Below are 23,632 nucleotides of genomic sequence, written 5' to 3' on the forward strand. Positions count from 1 at the left end.
AAAACCTTCCTGGTTCGTCAGGCAACTCAGATGAGAGATCGGCTCTGCCAAGTTCACCTTATTCACATATTCATGATCCGTTCATATTTATTGAAGTTTGACTTTAACATGGTTAAGTGTAGACAGGTTTCAGCATATACATTTCTGATACATGCCTGACTGATTCCCAGGGTGCTACAGAAACTGCATTTTGAGTTTGTCCAGCTATTTTTTTTTTTTCTACCAACATTACCACATGTGCCCCATCTTGAAAGAACCTGCCCATGGAAATATAAATGGACTTGGAAAAAAAAAAACACACCTGTTGTATTGTAAATATGGAGAAACACCGCCACCTTCCGGCAGAGGTTATTTATTATCTTGATGAGAATCTTCCCATTCTCATAAAGACATTCAGTAAATAAATAAATAGTTATTTAAACGTTAGAGATAGATATGTAGTATGTAGGGATAGTTCAATTAAAAAAATGAAAATTCTCTCATCATTTACTCATGCTCATGCCATCTCAGATGTGTATGACTTTCTTTCTTCTGCTGAACACAAACAAATATTTTTAGAATAATATATCAGCTCTGTAGGTCCAAACAATGCAAGTGGATGGTGGCCAGAACTTTGAAGGTCCAAAAATCACATAAAGGCAGCATAAAAGTAATCCATACGACTCCAGTGGTTAAATCCATATCTACACAAGCAATATGATAGGTGTGGGTGAAAAACAGATCAATATTTAAGTCCTTTTTTACTATTAATTATCCTCCCTACCCAGTAGGTGGCACATAGGATGTGACTCACCAAAAACAAAAGAAGAATTAAAGAAGAATTAAATATTTATCTGTTTCTCACTTGCACTGTATGGACCCACAAAGCTGAGGTATCTTTCTAAAAATCTTCAAGTTCAGCAAAAAAAAGAAAGCCATACACATCTGGGATGGCATGAGGGTGAGTAAATGTGGTAATTGGTCTACAGTTATTAAATATTGAGAATGATGAGAGAATTCTAATTTTTGGGTGAACTATCCCTTTAAGTCCCAATCAACACACATTTCATTAAACATTAGTAAAATAAAATCAAACAGAAAATTGCTATTTGTCAGTTGCTGAGTAAAAAAAAGTGCTTAAGACAATGAGAACATGCTTGTTTTTATTTTAAGAGAATTTTGATTATTTAGTAAATTAGGATAGGGATTGGACTTTTTATTATCTAGCTTTGAAAGCAATAATGAGAGAATGTCTCTAGAAATGATTTAGAGATGTACGATTTGTACCTCATAATTATTCATGAAAAAAGTTTGGCTTTAACCTACTGAATGACAGGTGCTTTTTCTGTCATCCTGAAGCATGGGCCAAAGTGCTTTTGTATGGTATAAGAACAAAGTTGCATGTGACCGACACCTCTGAAATGTTTGTTTGCAACATGTGTTTTACAGAAGAATGTCTAAAATTATGTACAGGTGGACGAGGGCTTGTTTGAAATACATAATTTCCAATGTAGGATGCAAATACAAACAGTTTGACATTTATTTGTGCATTCATTTAGAAACTAAATTTAAAACAGAAACCAAATGCCCTGTGTGTATTTGTGAATTGGATTAAGCACTTTCAATGTAGTGTATTAATTTTGGTAGCTACATGCACACATGGCTAGAGGATACATAGATTTTTATTTAAACTACTTTATAGTTAGACAACATATATACATGTTTACAAATATAGAGAACATACAGCACCTCCAAATGTTTTTTAAAGGGATAGTTCACCCAAAAATGAAAATGTTCTCATCATTTACTCATCCTCATGCCATCCCAGATATGTTTGACTTTTTTCATCTGCCGAACACAAAGATTTTTAGAAGAATATTTCAGCTCTATAGGTCCATACAATGCAAGTGAATGGTGACCACAATTTTGAAGTTAAAAACAAACTTATAAAGGCAGCATAAGAGTAATCCATAAGACTCCAGTGGTTTAATCCATATCTTTAGAAGTGATATGATATGTGTGGGTGAGAAACAGATCAATATTTAAACCCTTTTTAACTATCAATCTTCACTTTCACATTCTTCTTCTTTTGTTTTTGGCAATTCACATTCTTTGTGCATATTGCCACCTACTGAGAACGGAGGAGAATTTATGGTAAAAACTGACTTAAATATTAAGCTGTTTCTCACCCACACCTATTATATCACTTCAGAAGACATGGATTTAACCACTGGAGTCACATTGATTAATTTTATGGTGCCTTTATGTGCATTTTGGAGCTTCACCATTTTGGTACCCATTCATTTTGTATTGCATTGTATGGACCTACAGAGCTAAGATATGTTTCTAAAAATCTTTGTTTGTGTTCAACAGAAGAAAGTAAGTCATACATCTGGGATGGCATGAGGGTGGCATTTTTGGGTGAACTATCCCTTTAAGATTGGATGTGGAGTCTTTTTCAATTGATATCATTTTTGTAAGGCAAAAATTGCATTGCTCAGTTATTTACCCCCAGTGTCTCTTTGAAAGTAAAGTTATTTCTATATGAGGTCACATGAGGAACAGGACTGCACTGTCTTCAATGTATGTAGTTCTACCTGGTTAGGCCTGCATGTCGCACATATTTCAAATTCAGACCGCTCTTTAAAAATATAGGAACATAATTAGTAAAAATTGCATACTAGTTATTCCCTTTGGTTGATTGGCGATGTAATCAAGAATGTAATCATGAATTTTATAAAAATGTAACTGTAATCTGATTATGCACATTATAAAATGTAATCCAATTATAAGTACTTGATTTTTGTAATCTGATTACATAATCCAGATTAGTATAGGCCTACAATACATACACTAGTATCAGTAAAATGTTTGTGGATGCACTTAACTGAATTTACTGAATTGACTAAATCTCTCATGATCTTGAAAATCTTTTAATCTAAAGGTGCATCCTAAAATGCTTGAAATTAATTGTGTAGATAAATATTGAGTAAACTGTGACTACACAGAATTTCTTTACAAAAAATTAATTAATTCATTCATTCATTAATTAATGATAAAATTAGACAAATGCCCACACTGTAAAAAATTCCTGTAAATTTACAGCCAAATTCCTACAGCAATCTACTGTGATTCTTAAATACAGTAGTTTGCTGTTAAAAATGTTGCATTCTGGGAGATCAAGAGCAGGCTCACTGTGAAGTGACTAGTTTTACAGTAAATAGCTATTCTATGCAAGGCACTGGGGGAAAATGAACATTTAAAATCATGATATCATCTTGGTGAAAGCTATAGTGACATTTTGAAACTTTCAACATTTTGTGGCACATGGTTAGTGTTCATGATGTTTCTGACCAATTCCTCTATTCTTTATCATCTCACATCAGCCTTCACTTGTCTGTCTAATGAGAAGTCAAATAAAAAAAATCAACCTTAGAAGCAATGTACATGTTAAATGTACAATTTTGCCAGGATTGAACAGTGTATTTTTTTATGAAAAAAAAACAACAACAATCTGTACACAGTAAAATAACAGTATAGCACTGCATTCTGGGTTATAATGGTGAAATACCCATAAACCTTTGCGCTTGAATAAATATGTGTGCTTTGGCAATGCATTGGAGCTACAAAAATTTAAAAAAATAAAATAAAAAATGTAAATAAATAAAAAAACACGTACAAAATTATTTATTCAGACTTAATAGAAGTCTTATTTTAATTAGTGTTGTTGTTTTGTTATCAGTAGTTGTATTTTGATTGAAGTCACCATTACGGTGATTAGTGATCTCTTGAGCTTGCACCTTGGACCTTCTTTGTTATTATATTATGTTCTTCCAGCCAGTCAATTTATGTTTAAGTAAAACACAAGTTATTGCACTGTGCTATTTGGAAGATAAAACCTAAGGTCAGACTAAATATCTGATCATACCTTGCAAATGGCACTATATGTGGCAATAGTGATGCATTACACAAAAGCAAAAACAGTAAAGGATATTTCAGCAAAATTATATCAGCAAATTGAGTGTTTGATGTTTTTAATGAACTTACAGCATAACTCGGAGTTGTAATCAAGACACACACAGAAATGAACTCTCAGCATACAAAATGCAACAGTGGTGACAATTAAACATACTTTTACATAAATAAGTAAGAGCTGAACATTAAAATCCAAGTAATTTAGACTACAACAAAAACAACATCAAAATAAACCAGTAAATATTCAAAAATAAGTAGTAATTTCTTCATGCCGCAGTGCATGCTGGGAACATAGCTGTTAATTTCAATAACAGAAGATAGTATGTAATTTGACAGCTTTATGCTGCTAAATTACAGTTGAAAATTGTAGCTGTCAAAACAGTATCTAGCTGTTAATTTCAGCAACAGCAAGACACCGTTAATTTTACAGTAACATGCTGGCAATTCTGCTGCCAGTTCTTTACTGTTTTTTGACGAGAAAATGTTTGAGTGCAGCATACTGTATATAGAAACTATGGTGGATAGGCCCAGAGTGTGCAGAGCTATAATCTAAGACAAGGATGGAAGCTTTCACAATTTAGGTCACTACATAATTCCCATACTTGTGTTATTTCATAGTTTTGATGACTTTACTGTCATTCTAAAATTTGGAAAACAACAATAATAAAGAATGGGTAGGTGTGTACAAACTTTTGACTGGTAGACTGGAATGGTCTAAGATGTATTTGGGGAGCTGAAACACAAAGCTAGAGCTCTAGGCTAGATCCTCTGACACACACATGGGTTGAGCGTGTGTGGGCTCTGACTGAGTCTGCCCAGTCAATCCATAAAGCCATGGGATGAAAGGCTCATTGGTGTCAGAAGTGACCTTTGACCTCTCTCTATTTCTTTCCCAGCTGGTGTAAATTCAAAGGGGAGACTCCAAACACTCTTGTCTGTCTGGATTCAGTGTTCTGAGAGCAAGAAAGTGAGGGATGAAGCAGAGATAAGCGTTTATGGCGATGTGGTGATGAAGAGCTTCAGGGGATGGTAAGATTTTACCTTTCCACACTGTTGATTCTGGAGTAAAACCAGAAATAGCCAGCAGGGATCAGTCATTCTCAACTTTACTGCAGCTAGTGTAATAATGAATAATCTAAAAAGATTATTCAAACAAAACACCAAATATGGAATGGCAGAATATCTCAGAAAAACACAAACCCATCCCATCATTATGTACGTTATATAAATGTTCTTGGACAGCTTTTTAGCATTACTCATAAATAGTAGTAGCTGAGCTGTCCCTTATCTCTCTCTCTCTCTCTCTAGAGTTTTTTAGGCATGAAAATTTATTCAGCACCAAATCACCTGTAATGGGTTTCATGCTTTAAACCCCTCATGAGTCAAACTGCCCTTTTAACCAGCAGCAGAGTGTGGGAGAGTTGAAGTTCTGGCCACTGCACGGACAGGGCTTGCTTTTTTCATATGGAGTAAAATTTTTCATTTAAATCAGGCAGTTCACATACTTCCTTAACTTCCAGCAAACTTTATGTTCATGTGCTATTCTGTATGAGTATGCATTCATTACAGAAAAAACAAAAGTGTGTGTGTGTGTGTGTGTGTATGGTGCTTTTGCGCATGGTCAAAAGACTTACCACACAAATCTGAACCATACCTGAACTCACACAAACCATGCAAAATTTCAGTCTTGTTCAGCTCTCTCCCCCAGCTCTCATATATAATTTCACACACACACTGTAGCAGGGAGTTTGAAATTGTTCCCAATCTCTTATTCTCTCTCTCTCTCACTCACTCACACACACACACACACACACACACTTATACTTATTGAACTCTTGCTATATCATGTCAGGGTGTGTGCCCTGTCGAGGTGGGGGTGAGGTATTTGTAAGTAAAAGGTCATTACTCTCTGTCTCTGTGTGTGTGTGTGTGTGTGTGTCTACTGGCTGGTATTACTCAGTATTTCGGAATGGCAACAGCTGCAGCAGGAGGGCTTTAATAGAAGTAAAAACAAAAATCTGAGAAAGAAAGAGAAAGTAAATGATGGAGTGAGTGTTTGGGGAGACGAGTAACAAAAGAGTGACAGGGAGAGAGAGCAGAGGGGACAGAACAGGAGTGTTTGAGAGCAGAGGAGAACGTATGTGACATGGGGCAGGATAAGTGCGTGTGTTCTGGTAAAAGGAACTCCAGATGTGATGTGGTCTCTGCTCTGACCAAGCACAATTAAAGGGCACAGAGAGAGAGGGAGGGAGGGCGAGAGAGAGAGAGAGAGAGGAATCTCAGAGAACAATAATATATCACTTCGGTGCTAAGAAAGAGTGTGTGATTGTGTGTGTGTTGCAGCCTCTTAACAGAGTCTTCAGAATGATTTACTGAATGTCTATGACACAGGGATCACAGTTACTGATAGACCATGAAAATCAATTCAGGACAAAAGACTAGAAAAGTTCAGGAAAAAAGCAGATGTTAGCTTAAAAGGACCAATCAGCATGAATAGAAATCAGACAGACACAGTAAAATCGCTTTCTGTAGGCAACAGCTAACATTCAGCAGATGTTTCTGCTGGTAAAAGAGTGTACGAATATAGACTGTGGTCTAAAGGTAAAGTAGCAGGACTGAAAGCAGGCCAGAAAGAGAAAGAACCACTAATACAATGCGTATTTAATTTTCTTCTTTTCTCATTTCCCAGCATGAAATGTTGTTTTAAAAGGCTCTTTCCCTGTGCAATCTCAGCCAAGTTTACCCAGAACACCCAGATTACCCAGTTTACCTAATTTATAAACACTCAAGATTTAACCCTTAAATGCATGGGAATTTCATCAAGCACTTTTACATGTTCGGGTCTTTAGAGACCCAGCACTTATCTTAGCACTTATATCTATTACAAATGGTTCTACAAAATGCCAAGAGTGTCAAATTTTCTAAATACCTTCAAGACATGTGTTGTACTTGCTATAGTTTACTTCCATGTTGTTTCTTCATCAAATAGCAATGTCAAATGTAAATCAAGTCAATCACTGAAACATCAGTGCCACCTTGAGTAACAAATAGCATGTGATGGTACGTGTACACGCATATGGAATACTGATGTTGCACAGAAAATCAACGTGATATATTTATTTTTATGAATTTGGAACTCACTCCTCTTGTAATAAACAAAGAAATAGATATCATGTGAAAGTAAACGTATATACATGTGAAATAATACAAAATATATAATTTATGTTAGTGCAAAAAAAAGAAAAGAAAAATCACACACACTCTCTTACATACCTAGAGTCTCTAATGACCCTATACACTTTTGGTACTTAAACCGTTTTATATATAATATATATAAAATGTGTTGCAATTTTGGAACTTTTTTGTGTGTTATTTATATTTATAAGAGAGAGATCAAGGAATACTAAAGAGGTGTGGGCACAGGAGGTGAAATGGGGTCCCGAGTCACTAAAGACCCGAGGTATGCGTTTAAGAGTTAGTGAAAGGACAAATCTCATGAAATCTGTGAAGAACATCTCCATAGCATTTCACCCCAAAATCAATAGGAAAAAAATCAGAAATTAAATTTAGCAAAATTATGAAGCCTATTTTTTGGGTCCATTAAGATTGTTTTGTATTGTGGCATTATTTTCATGACAATTAAACACATTTCTCCCCCAATTATTATTGCAGTAATGTGAAAATCTTATACTCATTACTGTAAAGAAAAAAAAAATAAATAAAATCAAAGCATTATGGTAGTATACATTATGGTAGTGCATTTTATGGTAGTTTTCAATTATTGCTAATTGCATGTTTGTATTTTTGTACCGTTTTTACTGCCAAAAATTCCTGCATTACAGTAATGACCATCTATGGGAATTTAAAACAATGTCCAGATACATTGTGGTTATGCAACTTTGGGGGAGAATTTTTTTTCCTCATTTAAAAAGTTTGACTCCTAAAGACGTGTATTACAATGTAATTTTGCAATATATGTAGGAAATCATGACCAGTTACATTAAAATGATGACTCTAGTCATATAAGTTACCTTATAAAAGCTGTTTTATTCTATATGGAGAGGATCCGCACATGGGGGCTGCCATTTTAGAATCACATGACCAGCCAAATACTACTCGCTTAATCTCAGCATCCATCCTGTTATTTGACACTTTCACTCATTGATTAAATTTATCATGGCTGACTGTGATTACTACATTTCTACAATGGCATCTGAAAGTGAAAACTATTGATTTTAAATGATGCTGCATCCAAGACGCTATGTGTCAGTGTATGTCCAAGATGACACAATGAAAAAAGTTACTGAGTGCGCCTTTAATTGTCATGAAAATAAAATGGAGAAAAATTAAATAATCTTCATTTTCTATCATTTTTGGGTAAAATGTGACTTGGACATGTTTTCGTGAGATTAATCGAAATACCAGTCATCCGCAATGCATCAACCACTTGATGCCAGTACATCATGGTTTTTACCACGTGTTTGGTGATATTACACAAAGCAGTTACGTACCTGCTTTGTGGTATCACTCAAGGTACTTGTGTTTCTGCTTTATGTCATGCAAGTATGTGCCTGCTTAATGATGTCACATAATGCAGTTATATACCTGCTATATGATGTCACACAAAGCATGTATTTGCCATGTAAATCTTTTGTCTTATCCTTGACCACTATATACACCTCTTACCTGCAGCCAAATATATCTGTAATATTGTCTAAGATCCTGCCCTTGGCTGTCAAATGAAGAAATATCTAACTTGTGGAAATTCTTAATAGAATGTTGCTTTAATTACATAGCCCAGAAATTGTGCAAGTACATAAACCTAACTGCCACATTTCACCATGCATGTGAGTGTGTGTTTTGAACTGCCTTACTTTGGGCGGTCTCTCAAGCTAATCCAGCATATTAGAAACAGCAGGAGAGAGCAAAGGCCAAAGACTACACAGACACGCACACACACAAACTCACACACACTCACAGAGCATTTGTTTTCCATTATCTGACTGACAGAGAACCCTCTGTCTAAATCAATGAAGAAAAATCAGCCCGTCCTTCAATTTTACTCAAACACACACACAGCCATGCAAACCAGCAAAAACACACACTAAAGCTTAGATATGTTAGACTAAACATGGATTACAGACTCTTCTATTCCAGATGCCACAATACATGACAAGGAAATCAGAAAACAGTTTTAATTGTTACTTCCCTTTATTTAATTAATTCAACATAAAAATATCAAATATATTTAAAAATCCCTGAATTCTCCTCTTGGACAGATAAGATATCATTGTAGCAATGTTAAAAGCATTACAGTTCTGGATGTTTCAATGGGAATTTAAAAGAGTAAATAGATGGAAAAACTTGCATTCTAATTGTAAATCATCACAGAAATTCTTTGGGATGTGTTATAGAGAATTCCTAAATCCTTTCAAAAATCTTCATAAATGGAATCCACATCAACACACTCTGATTTGACTTTTAAAGGCAGTAGCATAATCATTAACCCAGAGTTTGTCAGCCAGGCAAACAGATGTTCCGATCCATTAACAAACATCTGTGTAAATTGAAGGCAGCTTAACCGCCTTCAAGTTATTTTACCCCAAACCACATACTCAGCTATTGTGAACAACTCCATTCATTAGTCTCATCTGTTTTTCCAAGACTCACAGCAGCTGTCTTGTCTGATTAAGAGATTGTCATACTCTGTTGTTCAGTCATTCAGTTTTGATTATTAAGCATTTCATTGCTGTGCTGGAAATTTTCACATCATGCATTTGATTGTGCCTCTGTCTACTGCATTGTTTGGAACACAAGTGTTATAACACTGTTATAGGAGCATTATAAGTGTGTCATAACAGCACAGTTGTCTCATCTCAACAAGACTTCGTGGAAGAGTCATTTTAAGTAGTATTTGATACAGTAAATAGAGTCTGACCAGTGTGTAACCTGTAAAACAAGGTTCCTCTACAAGGCAGCAGGGATAGAGCTTACAACTCATGCAATGAATCCCACAATGATGAATTTAAATATCAGGGACCTTGAACCCAGGATACAATGACGACACACAGACTCAGCACACCCACAATCAAACCGATCACCAACAGAGACACAGCCTTGAGAGAGAGTGAGTGTGTGTTAGGAGGTAAGATTATAGAACCAAAAAACAGAAGCAAGCAACAAAATAATCAACACACACACACATATATATATATATATATATATATATATATATATATATATATATATATATATATATATATATATATATATATATATATATTACACACAGTTGTACTAGGTTGTTGTAACTTAGTGAATTGCACTCGATTTTACATGTCCTACATAGAGCTATGACTTTTTATGGTTATATATATACAGTTGTGCTCAAAAGTTTGCATACCCTGGCAGAAATTGTGAAATTTTGGCATTGATTTTGAAAATATGACTGATCATGGATCAGTCTTTTAGAAACAACCACACCGTCTTTTTGCAGCCTGTATTTCTCCTGAGCTTACCTGTGGGTTTTTCCTTTGTATCCCGAACAATTCTTCTGGCAGTTGTGGCTGAAATCTTTCTTGGTCTACCTGACCGTGGCTTGGTATCAAGAGATCCCTGAATTTTCCACTTGTTAGTAAGTGTTTGAACAGAACTGACTGGCATTTTCAAGGCTTTGGATATCTTTTTATATCCTTTTCCATCTTTATAAAGTTTCATTACCTTGTTACACAGGTCTTTTGACAGTTCTTTTCTGCTCCCCATGGCTTAATATCTAGCCTGCTCAGTGCATCCATGTGAGAGCTTACAAACTCATTGACTATTTATACACAGACACTAATTGCAATTTAAAAAGCCACAGGTGTGGGAAATTAACCTTTAATTGACATTTAAACCTGTGTGTGTCACCTTGTGTGTCTGTAACAAGGCCAAACATTCAAGGGTATGTAAACTTTTGATCAGGGCCATTTGGGTGATTTCTGTTATCATTATGATTTAAAAAGGAGCCAAACAACTATGTGATAATAAATGGTTTCATATGATCACTATCCTTAAATAAAAGACAGTTTTTTTGCATGATCAGTCATATTTTCAAAATCAATGCCAAAATTTCACAATTTCTGCCAGGGTATGCAAACTTTTGAGCACAACTGTATATATATAACCATAAAAAGTCATAGCTCTATGTAGGACATGTAAAATCGAGTGCAATTCACTAAGTTCCAACAACCTAGTGCAAAGCAAGTTGTGTATGTGGTACCAAGTGTGTAGAGTGGAATAGATTTGAAAGATTGTAGATACCCCAGCTGAGTTGAGTGATCTGATTGTCTCAGAGCTGATTCACAAAAAGAACATTCCCGGATACAAAAACAACAAACATGTAGAGGTCGTAGAACCTGGAAACACAGAGAACAGTTGCTGGTGGACACATGTAAAACAGAGACCCCAAAAGATATTTAGTCACTTAAACCAAAAGGTGTCAAGGTGATTTTTAGTGGATGTATGACATCAGTTCACCTCAAGTTCACATAGGTACCCTTGCAGAGTAACTACAGATGTAGTCTATTACATTAACTATGGACATGTTCTAGAAAGTCTATCAGAAAATCTACTGGGTCATCATTTGAAGCCTTACAAACCTGGTTTGATATTTTGTTATACTAAAGACATTCCCACATTTTTAAGTGACTTAAGTGTCCATATATGTTTTGGGGCCACTGTATCTTTACAGTTAAAGAATAAAGCACATAAAGAGCATGTGCACACCCACCGAAGACATTCCTGATGTCAGGGACAAAAATTGCGAGCAGCAGCACAAGAGTGATGATGAAAATACAGGAAAGACAATGAGAGAGCCAGCAGAACTCCCTCTCTCCCCTGAATAACATCAACAAAGCCTTATGTGCCTGAGAAAGAGAAAATAATTTAAGCTGGGCACTGACACATGGGTGTATTTTCTGGATATCTTATATGAATCGTTCAGAGACTCACTGGGAAGTGAATGAGTGGCACGGTGAGCAGGACAGCAAGACGCACTGACATCCCGTGGTAAGTAGTTATCATATCCTAGCAACAGCTGATACTACATGTGCTGTAGATAAATATGTTTGATCAGATCAGTCCACTGATCATAGCCATTTACAGATTTAAGGGGCTCAAAAAGTAGAGAATATATTCCAGGGGTGCTCAGTCTACCTCCTGGAGTTCTACCTTCCAGCAGAGGTTAGATCAAACTCTAATCAAACATACCTGAAACAGCTAATCAAGGTATTGTTTGGAATTAAATACCAGCACACCGTTTACTGCACACTGCACAGTATAAACTGAATACTGCCTACAATTTTTTTTCAATAATATGGATGCATCCGAAAGCTGACAAATGCTGCCTTGAGAGGCTGTATATGGAATTAGGAAGGCATCATGGCACGTTCAAATCCAATTTTTGTGTCAAAGACAGACGGACGGGCGGGTGTTGCATTTTTATCCAATTTTGTGTTACAACATCAGGCAGTCTGATCAAATAACAAATAATAATAAAATTGTGACTAATATTACTACATTTGTGATACTAAAAAATAGAAGATCTGGAAAGCAATTACATTGTGGGATATACAATTTGCAAAATGTAGGTCATCCAAGTACTGTATTTTTGCATAATTTGCATACTCTGCACAGTATAAATACTGCATTCCTTTTTTCTTTTCTTTTTTATCTCCCCTTTTCTCCCCAATTTGGCATGCCCAATTCCCAATCAAAGTCCTCGTGGTGGCGTAGTGACTCGCCTCAATCCGGGTGGCGGAGGATGAATCTCAGTTGCCTCTGCATCTGAGACAGTCAATCCGTGCATCTTATCACATGGCTAGCACGTGTGGAGGCTCACGATATTCTCCGCAGCATTCACGCACAACTCACCACACGCCCCACCGAGAGCGAGAACCACATTATAGCAACCACGAGGAGGTTCACCCAATGTGACTCTACCCACCCTAGCAACTGGTCCAACTGGTTGCTTAGGAAGCCTGACTGAAGTCACTCAGCATGCCCTGGATTCGAACTTGCGACTCCAGGTGTGGTAGTCAGCGTCTTTACTTGCTGAGCTACACAGACCCCCCAAATACTGCATTCTTAAGATATAGTAAGGTGGTAGGTATGGTAGCATGCTATTTTCAATATAGTAAAGATTTTGGGATTGGCTTAAAAATGACAGGTGTGTTAGAGCAGGGCAAAAACTAAACTCTAAAGAGGCAGGATTGAGCACCCCTAATATATGATTTGGGTTATAATTTTTTGTGTATCTTGTGAAACTTTCCTACCATAGAAAGTGAGATAGCCAAAAAGTGCAGAGATCAAGTAAACCAAAAAACTAAGAAAGATGCTGACATTTGTCACATTCTGCATTCTCCGCTTAGTGGGTCTGCAATACACACATACATACACTCAGTAAAGAAACAACAGACTATACTGTATTTAATATGCTAGATGTACAGAAACAATCCTGCAGAGTGTACTGACCTGTGTAGTTCACAGTAAATGGGTAAAACTGCTGTATGGCATAGGAAGGAGAAAGCCATGGTAGGGATGGCATAAGCACTCTGCAATGCACACACACAGTCATTTCTCACCCTCCTGGTGTGTGTAAGGTTATGCTATTATATTACCACTAATATTTGTGTTCCTAATAGTCCTGAAAGGCGGTCTTAAAAAAAACAAAATAGATTTCTCATTTCTCAGTAAAATACACACACTCACCTTACTAGAGATCACAAACAGCTGTGGGGTACACTCAGAGGTATTTAAGATCTGGGGGTAGAAAAATCTAATGCTTAAATTAATTGATGTGAAGGTAAATTGGCACAAAATCAGGATAGCAAAAGAATAAAAAGCTGCTCTATGTTTTGGATATTTAGGTCACTATAACTGTAAGCTGAATATTGACACACTTTCGCCATACAGCATAAGGAACTAAAGGCATTGGTCTCTGGCTCAAGGGGGTCAAAGGTCACTTCCAGCATTAAGACAGAGCTACTTCCTGTCTATGGAGGGCTGGATCACATCAACCTGCACAGATTATCTGAGTGTGTCTGTGTTTGTAAAAGATTAACGGCTATATATAATTGATGTCTCTGTCAAAAAGGTGACTGGCTCTTTTACCTGTAAAGCGGGACTTTCTTTTTGGGCGTTCCATTCATTTTAATACAAATGGTCCATCTGAGCTAAACTGTCTCTGGTTATGTGGAGGTTCAAGATTAACTGTATTGTTTTCTTATATTCTGGTGTGGTCTAGGTTGTGTTTTAGATATCCAGGCATTTAGAGCATGTGAGTGTGTGTGAGGGTGTGTGTGGGTCTTTACCAGGTTCATAGTGGAATTAATTGGGAGAGGGCATAGAATGGACCATTTTTTCATCACCACCTGTGAGAAAGAACAAAACATCAGCACGGGTGTGAGAGAGAGAGAGCAAAAAAGAACTAAAGAAATAATGAAATACTCACCACTACAGTGAAGAACAACATGAAGAGGAATGCAAGACTGCTGGTGTATCCCAGGAAACCTGAAAAAAAAAAAATATAATGGAGACACTCACTCGCTCGCTCAAACATTAAGAATAACACACTTGCTAGAGTTAAAAATAAATAAATAAAATAAACCTGAAAATACTTACCAATCTTTGGAAGTAGAGCCAATGGCAACACCACAAATACAGTGACTAAAATGACAAAGTGAGAGAGACTTCTCAGTTTGTAATTTTGTAATCTGTTCATGTATTTGCATGTGAAATCAAAATAGCAATTTTGAGGCTTTAATGTCTATAGAGTGCAACAGTGCCCACCGACATTTTCAGCCATCTTTGTTACCGAAGTATTTTTCCAATTCACTTTTTCCATAGGGATTTCATTAAATTCTTAATAAAAAATAAAAGAATTCCAAGCCGTGAACCAAACCAACCAGCTCTGAGGTGAATCACAACATAACAAACTTTGATTTAAAGCAAAAAGAATTTGAAAATCGGACCAAGGTACAAGACCGTGTACTTAAAGAATGTAGATATTTTGATGAAGATGTGTTGTTTTTTTGAGTCCATACAATGTCAATGGGGTCCAACACTTTCAAGCTCCAAAAAGGACATAAAGGCAGCATAATGGTAATCCATACAACTCGAGTGGTTTAATCCATGTCTTCTGAAGTGATATGATCGGTTTTGGGTGGGAAACAGACCAAAATGTAATTTTTTTTTTTTTTTTTTTACTATAAAACTGTGTGATCATGACGCATTGACGCATTCTCTGATTAGTGGATCTTTCTCTGCTGGATCACGGATAGTGTAGTTCTTCACCAGGAATTCCACTATTTAACATGATTTTTAAACAATAAAGTTGAAAAAAGTGATGGCTTCAACAGAGGAATACACAAATGATTAACAACCTCGGAGCTCACAGTAGGTCTGTCTTTAAAAGTTTACTTAACATAAACTCAAGGCTATTGGCTATTTGAGAAGTGTCCTCTGATCTAGAGTTGGTCTCCTGTGGTTCTCTTTCATAAACAAGGAGGTACTAGACAGCCCGGCTGATCCACTTGCAGAAATGAAGATTAATTACTCCACTGAAAGAAAAATGTTATTTTACGGTAAATGACCAAACTTTCAAGCGGTTATACTGTGGCAGGGCTCTGCTTTTTCCTCTTCCCAGAGAGGCAGAGTTGTGATGTTTGTGTGTGTCTGGGTCTGTTCACAGTAATTGTGCTGCTGAAGGGGATCTTGGGCAGGCATGACTCTCATTGGGCGGAACGTGTGAGTGAGATTTACACGAAACGGACCCGTAATGCAAACCAGCTGTGAGAGGACGGGGCACAGTCGAACCACAGCGGCTAATAAAATAATGACCGTTACATTCTTTAGCCTGGAATATTTTCTTTTTTCTCTCTTTAGGAAACCTGCTTAAAAGGCAGAGGAAGGGTGTTTTGATGTGTGAACGTGTAACTATTTCTCTCTTCCTCACAGATTTTCCTGCGATCATGACTTTTAACACACCCTACTATATTCAAATGTAATGCCTTTCTCCTCCATGTTTCGATCTTAAAGGAAAAGCTTACCCAAAAACTAAAATTCTTTCATAATGTGTAAACTGTGTTGTGTATATCAGAAGTTTATTGTAATTGCCATACTGCTATGTTGCTTGGAACTGCACCCAAGACTTTCACCCACTGTTGCACTTGTGTATATGGTTGAGTGACAATAAAGGGATTTGATTGATGTTCGATTTGATAATTTCCTCGCCCTCATATCTTTCCACACCCATTTTACTTTCTTTCTTACGCAGAACATAAAAGGAAAAATTTTTATGAACATCCCGGTCTATCTTTCCAGTACAATGGCAGTTGATAATGACTCACTTTACATAGTGACTTGCTAACTCACTTTTCAACGAGTTATTGTGTGAGCAATCCACAATGAATGAGCTTCTCTCATGCATTCATGAACATGCAAACAAACAAAGATTTTTACTGGAAAAATAACTTACATTTTGGGTTGTTTCTTGAAACCTACCATATGCCTAAGGAAGACTTGAAATACGACGCCTGAGCCATCTCCTTTCGACTTCCGCATAAGAAAGTCATAAGGGTTTGGAACAACATGAGGGTAAGTAAATTATGACAATTTTCATTTTTGGATCAACTTTTCCTTTAAGATCTCTGTCTTAACTGTAGTATACTTAACAGTTTCTTAAAATTTACACATGCTCTAAATGCACAGCCACAATGCGCTAACGCATCCAACGATGCATTACATATTTTCCATTTTGCTGGGTTTTTGTCTTAACCAGCTACAAAAGCCTTGTGCAACAAGACATAATTGGTTGCTTAGTATCTATTTTTGTTATGCTGTGCAGGATAGCTCCGCCCACAGAGAAATAGAATTGGAAGAAAAAAATCTCTTGCTCCACATAGTTGTATATGAAACATGTAATTTTGTCACTTCATACAGAATATCGCTTTTAGTGATGACAGAAATATAACTTGACAATGTGGGCTTGGATTGCTTCTAGTAAGGACAAAATGTTAAGATGCGATACAGCCAAAATATATATTATTTACCCAGAGGCCTCTGTGCTCATGAAGCTGGTGATGGAGTCAGGCAGTTCAGTCTTAAAGATGAACATGGCTAAAGAAACGGAGAAAAAGAGTTAGGTGTTGTATTAGAATCTACACCTCATGATAAAAAACACATTAATCCCCTCCGACACAATGCCAGAGCATCACCGTATGTACTCTGAACTAACACTAACATGCTAACAGCCATGAGAGAGAAAAATAACCAATATAGTCACACAAACACATAATCACACTGTGTAACAAGGTTAAGGTTGGAAAGGAGGAAGCGGGAACCGGCTGAACTGTCAAAATAATGTTTAATGCAAACCAAGACACACAGAACACAAACACACCCATGGCAGCTGCATGTGGCTCTCTCTCTCCCGAACTGCCACATTCGCTGTACTTATCCCTCTCCTCGGCTGATTAGCCTGATTGGGGGCCGGGCGTGCGTAGTCACAGCCCGGCCCCTCCCTCCTCCTCGTCACATACTGATAATTAACACATAGCTGATGCAATGATTGCATTGCAACCTGACTGCAGCCAAAAACCACATGTAAATGCACACTCTATAACTGGCATTCTAAAGACAAACGTACACAACATTAAAGTGTGATGGATTTACTGGTAAGTCAGAACAAAATACTCACTACTGTTCATTCAGCCAGCAGTGTAGAGAGAAAGACAGACAGCAAAAGAAGAGAGATTTTTATCATTCTTTCTTTTCTATTATTTTTACACCATTCTTTACTATAGCCATAGTTTGCAGCTAAACTGCTATTGTTTTGGCAGTACCAATGAACAGTTATATATCTAGCCAATAAAGCACAATTAAGCTGTGGGAGATAAGACAGACAGACAGAAACTGCATCAGGCTGTGTAATAATAATAATAATGGGTAACTGTGTTGAACTTTTAATTATCATTTATAAATGAGCTCATGTGTCTCTCCAAAGCATACACAAACATATTTATATATATAATAACAGAGAATAGAAAGAATAAACACAATAGAAGGGAACACATTTAAACATTTACATTAAAGGAATATTTCAGGTTCAGTACAATTTAAGCTCAATCGACAGCATTTGTGGCATAAACCACAAAAGTTGTTGACATTACATCATAGCAACGAAGTTGTAAAATTGGCTATAACTTTTCACAGAAAAGGTTATCACACTAAAATCATGTTAACATGCATATTGTTTATGTTTTATGGATATACTTTTGACATAGGATTTTAACGTTTACGGTTTGGCCCCATTCACTTCCATTGTAGGTGCCTCACTGACACAGATTGTTTTGTTTTTTAAGAAAAGGTGATTTTGTGATAAATCAACATTATGCCATAAATGCTGTCGAATAAGCTTAACTTGTATTGAACCCGGAATATTCCTTTAACATCAATGGTGAAATCAAGCTCAGAGTTCAAAGGTTATATAATATGGTTTTCACCATATAAACAACTACATGTGAAAAACCTCACCTCCAATATTCTGAATCGGAATAGTACAGGCCACCAGAATCTGCACAAAACAAATAAATAAGAAAAACAGGACATAATAATTCAACTGTGAATTCAATTATGAGTTTTCGTTTATCAAAACGAAACATTCCATTTTATCATTCCAACTTAACTAAAGGTAAAGTGTTGATATTTGGCTGGCTTTAACATACTTTTTTGTGAGATAACTGACCTTGCCAGGTCTCCTGAAGGCTATCTCACCAAGAGCTTCATATGAGCGGATGCCTAACACACATACGTGCAAAAGTGAGTTTTGCCAATATTCTGCATTTTTTCAATGTAAATTAGCTACATTTTCACAGTCAGTCAGCATAAATTTAAGATTTAAGAAAAAGTATCCAGAGTAAACAGGAGTGAGTAGGGTAAGAAGGAGGTCAAAGGAAAGAGCTGATGTTACCTGTTTTGTCACAGAGGAGCAGCAGGAGATGAATAGATTAAGCAGCCAAACTGGAGACCACCAGCAACAGAATACTGTGGAAAAACACACACCCGCAGGGTTGAGAATACACAATTTGTACAAAGTATTTGCAACAGGCTTAAATGTGCATGTGTGTGTATACCTGAACCCAGTATTGGCCATGGCATATGAAAGTCCCAGGATTCCACTGTCCATGATGGCATTCATTAGATTAAATGCGGACGAGGTAAAGGATGCGCCTCTAAACTGAACATCCTGTGGGACAGATAAACATTTAGTCTACAACCGAACCAAGATATTAAATATGACAGCTCAGCTCTTTGATAACATGACAATACTGACAGTATGTTTATATCAGTGGTATGACTTGTGTGTGAGAAATGTAAATATTAAGCATGACACATTATTATGCCTCAGAGGCTGCGTCCATTCTTATTCCAACACGTAAGGGTTAGAACATATCTATTTATTTACCAGGTTCCAAAGTTGACAATACAACACTGATGCTGTTGAATATCACGAACTAGAGTAGGCAAGACAAAGTGGAGCAAAACATTTGTAAAGATGCAGTAAAATGACACCATATCTGCATGTGATGATGTGGAAGTGACTAGAAATGCCTAAGGCAGCAGATCACACGTGAAAAAGATATCTTCCATCCATTCCCATTGAAAGCATTTGGGCACAGTAATTTTTTTTTAAGAATGGTGCCCAATGCCATGTGTAACTGACAGCACGGCCACTAAACACTGCCTATGAAGTTACACTGTAGGCCTAGATTTCTTTACCATTATGTTTCATGGTGTACACTGCCAAAATAGTAATAAAGTTACACTGGTTTAAACTGGCTTTTATTAATGACGTACATTTCCCCTACATTTCTTCCCTTTTTACATTTGTAATGTTTTGCTTAAATCCCAACGTAGAAATTAAAAAAATGATGACAGTAATTTTTGTCAATGACAGACTGTCGTGTACCTGCGCCAAGTTATTTTATTTATCTGTACACCTGTATTTTTATTTTTTTCATTTATATTTTTTTTTTTTGGTTAATCTCCTGGCAATAAATAAATGAACAAACAGATTACCTGCGCTAACAGCGGTGTGTTCTCTTCTCCGATGGGCTCATACTCGCTCTCCACCTGCATGGTGCGGTTTGCGCCGTTTCTCCCCATTTTCCACCTTTTACTGTCTCTTTACTTTCCTCCACTGAAAAACAGCCCGCCTCTTGCTCTTAAACTCTACCGGGCCGTCGGTAAATGTGCCCGGGATCATTCCGCTCTCATATCACCGGCTCCTGTGCATCTCCGCAAACATAAACATTTCAATTCACGTGATACACGGTCAGGTGTGCACCTTGATGGCGTCACAGATCCCGCCAGCCAATCATGTCTCGCAGAGCTTCGTCCGCTAGTGATGACGTAAGACCGTGAACGCATGGCAGCTGGATGGAGAGAGTGAGCAGTGACTGTTTACTTTATTCACACATACTGTGTTTTTAAAATGAAACTTACATTTATGTTTTAAGTTGTGCTGCATAATAACTCTATTGCTAAAGTGTCCACAGCCTGTCGTTAATTTTGAGGTGTAGATATCAGTCTGCTGCTGTATGTTATTATGAAATTGTGTATTGATCTAAATAGTTTTGACTGTCTGGTGTGGTTCGTGTTTTGACTACATTGTGGGGATCAAATGTCCTTAGGAGGATAGTAAAACCTGAAACTTCTACATTGGTGGGGACCAGCCAACTCTCCTGTACTAAAGGTCTTGAATGAAAATCAAATAATGCAGCCAAAAAACTAAAAAAATCTGAAAGGGTTATTTAGCGTTAGGTATAGGTTTAGGGGATAGAAATATAATTAGCTGAGTATAAGACAATAAAAGAGAGTGTGTTTTAAAGAAAAAATATCTATGCAAAAACAATTCAAATCAGTTTTCTGTTCTTCTGATGTCATTACACACTGTTGCACAGGGCTTGACTCAATCTCTCTTTTTCCCAATCAGAGCTTGCAGACTCCTGTTCATGCTGCAGAGATATTACAGTTGTATCTCTCTCCATCTAATTTGCTGTACTCAGAATTTGAACCAGTTTGTGAAAAATTCCTTCCAGTTCTCTTCGGTGCTCCATTCTCAGAAAGGCATGACTGACCAACCCCAAATATCAACTAACCTGGGGCTCTACAAGCCCCCTCCCACAGTCCGGGGGATGACAGAACTGGACAGAGGTGCTTTCAGCCAGACAGTCAGTGTTCCTGCCATACGGATACCAACCGGTGTTCTCAACAAAGTGGTGAAGAGTTTGAAGAAAGTGGCACTACAGAGGCCGGGATTTAAGCGGGTCGTCGAAGATGGTAATAAAGATGGGAAAGATTGCAGTAATGGGGAACATCGGCTGCTGTTATTGGATCCAAACAGCATAACGTCGTCAGAATCATTTGGCAGTGAGGAGGCAGCAGCTTTGCAAGCATTTGGGGTTCCTCAGGAGATCCAGCAATACGAACTGAAACTCACCTATGAAAACCTTAAAAGTGAAGAGGTACTGCGAGCTGTACTTCCTGAGGGACAGGACGTGACATCAGGATTTAGCAGAGTGGGCCACATTGCCCACATGAACCTGAGAGACCACCAACTCCCCTACAGAAAATTGATTGGTGAGAGATAAAGAGAAAGATAATGGAGTAAATTGTTATCTGTTTATGACCAATATTGTTCTTTATGACCAAACCGTTACTGACTTGGTGTCCGATAAACAGTATGCTTAACCATTTTTTAATTAATGTTTAATGTCAGCTTTTGAGTTTTTGGGTGCTATTCTTCATAGATCCACCATTGCATTTATCTGTAGACTCAATATTTAAGAACGGGTTAAGTAGAAAAGTGAATATATGCAAGTAAATAAAATATAGGTCAAACTGATTATCTCTAGTTTATGATGTTCTGTTCTAGGTCAGGTAATCATAGATAAGAACCCTGGCATTACCTGCGTGGTAAACAAGACCAACACCATTGACTCCACTTACAGGAACTTCCAAATGGAGGTTTTGGCTGGAGAAAATAACATGGTAGCAAAGGTTAGCTCGCCTGACATGTGGAGTCAGCATACACATCCATGATCAATAAATCTGTACGCTTCAATCTGTAATCTTAATTTACATTTAGACATCCCTTGACTTATTTTCTTTGTCTCAGGTACGTGAGAATGGCGTATTTTACGAGTTTGATTTTTCGCAAGTGTACTGGAACTCTCGACTCAGCACAGAACACGAGCGTATTGTTGCTCTCCTTCAACGTGGTGAAACAGTAGTGGACGTTTTTGCCGGGGTTGGTCCATTTGCGATACCAGCAGCCCATCGAGGCTGTGAGGTCCTCGCTAATGACTTGAACCCAGAGTCTTTCCACTGGCTCCAGCACAATGTTAAGCTCAACAAGGTCCACCAAAAGATTACATGCTTTAACATGGATGGACGGGACTTCATCCGGGGACCAGTGCGAGAGCGCCTGCCTGCTCTAATGAAGGGATCACAAAAGATTCATATGGTAATGAATCTCCCTGCACTTGCTCTAGAGTTCCTCGATGCTTTCAAGGATCTGCTGGGCTCAGAGCCAGATCAGGGTCTCTCCTTCAAGGAAAACCTGCCTCGGGTTCATTGCTATGGGTTCTCAAAGGAGGATGATCCCCAGAAGGATGTAGTGGAGCGGGCAGAGGCAAGTTTAAAGGTTTCCCTGCAAGGACAGTGTTCTGTGCACATGGTGAGGAATGTGGCACCTAATAAGGAGATGATGTGTGTTAGTTTCACTCTGCCAAAAGGAGTTCTGTACAGCAAGCACACCCAAGATAGAGGTAAGAGAGACACACCTTGAATTGTCATATGACAATAGGTAAAAGGATAGTTCACCCAAAGATGAAAATGTTGTCATTATTTACCCACCCTCAAATTGTTCCAAACCAGTATGAATTACTTTCTTATGTGGAACACAAAAATGAGATGTTAGGCCTAATGCTGGCTTCAGTCACCATTCACTTTCATTTGATGGAAAAAAGATGCATAAAAAGGGAATGGTGACTACAGCTAACATTCTGCCTAACATGAGGTTTGAAAAACCATGAGGGTGTGACAGGATTTTCAGGTTTGGGTGAATTGGTCCTTTATTAAACAAACTGGGCCATACATACTAAACACAGTATTAAAAAATGTCACACATTGAACAAATGTCACACATCATGAACAAGTTGAAAGTCACATGGCAGGTCATTTCTTCGCTGGTATATCTGGGAACAACTATATTTCAGCTGTATTAAATGTTTTTCTCTCTCCCTCCATAGACAGCTCAGAGGAGCCGTGTCCAAAGAAACTGAAGTGTGAAGATCTGACAGACTGAAGAAACTTAAGTTTCTTAACTTTAGTTCACCCAAAAATGAAAATTCTCTCATCAATTACTCAACCTAGTGCCATCCTAGATGTTTATGACTTTCTTTCCTCTGCTGAACAAAAACTAAGATTTTAGAAGAATATTTCAGCTCTGTAAGTCCTCACAATGCAAGTGAATGGTTACCAAAATTTAGAAGTTTCAAAAAGCACATTATGGCAGTGTAAAAGTAATTCATAAAACACTAGTGGTTAATCCATGTCTTCAGAAGTGATAAGATAG

General features: G+C 37.4%; 1 protein-coding gene and 1 pseudogene across 1 annotated transcript; one reads left to right on the forward strand and one right to left on the reverse strand.

The window, feature by feature from the left end:
• Positions 1–3,996: 3,996 nt before the first annotated feature.
• LOC127412217 (probable sodium-coupled neutral amino acid transporter 6) lies at positions 3,997–20,414 on the reverse strand (annotated as a pseudogene).
• LOC127412216 (tRNA (guanine(37)-N1)-methyltransferase-like) lies at positions 20,409–23,465 on the forward strand. The gene is made up of 5 exons (XM_051648421.1): positions 20,409–20,439; positions 20,987–21,633; positions 21,929–22,053; positions 22,172–22,823; positions 23,307–23,465. The coding sequence occupies exons 1-5, from the start codon at positions 20,420–20,422 to the stop codon at positions 23,360–23,362; spliced, it is 1,500 nt and encodes a 499-aa protein (XP_051504381.1). The 5' UTR covers positions 20,409–20,419; the 3' UTR covers positions 23,363–23,465.
• The last annotated feature ends 167 nt before the right edge of the window (positions 23,466–23,632 follow it).

This window comes from Myxocyprinus asiaticus, chromosome 21, assembly GCF_019703515.2.
Source record: "Myxocyprinus asiaticus isolate MX2 ecotype Aquarium Trade chromosome 21, UBuf_Myxa_2, whole genome shotgun sequence".
Lineage (NCBI taxonomy): Eukaryota > Metazoa > Chordata > Actinopteri > Cypriniformes > Catostomidae > Myxocyprinus > Myxocyprinus asiaticus.

Coding starts and splice junctions, on each gene's coding strand:
- LOC127412216 (XM_051648421.1), top strand. CDS start 20,420: ATGGCAGCTGGATGGAGAGA. Junction 20,440..20,986: donor ATGGCAGCTGGATGGAGAGA/GTGAGCAGTGAC, acceptor TTTCCCAATCAG/AGCTTGCAGACTCCTGTTCA. Junction 22,824..23,306: donor CAAGCACACCCAAGATAGAG/GTAAGAGAGACA, acceptor CTCCCTCCATAG/ACAGCTCAGAGGAGCCGTGT.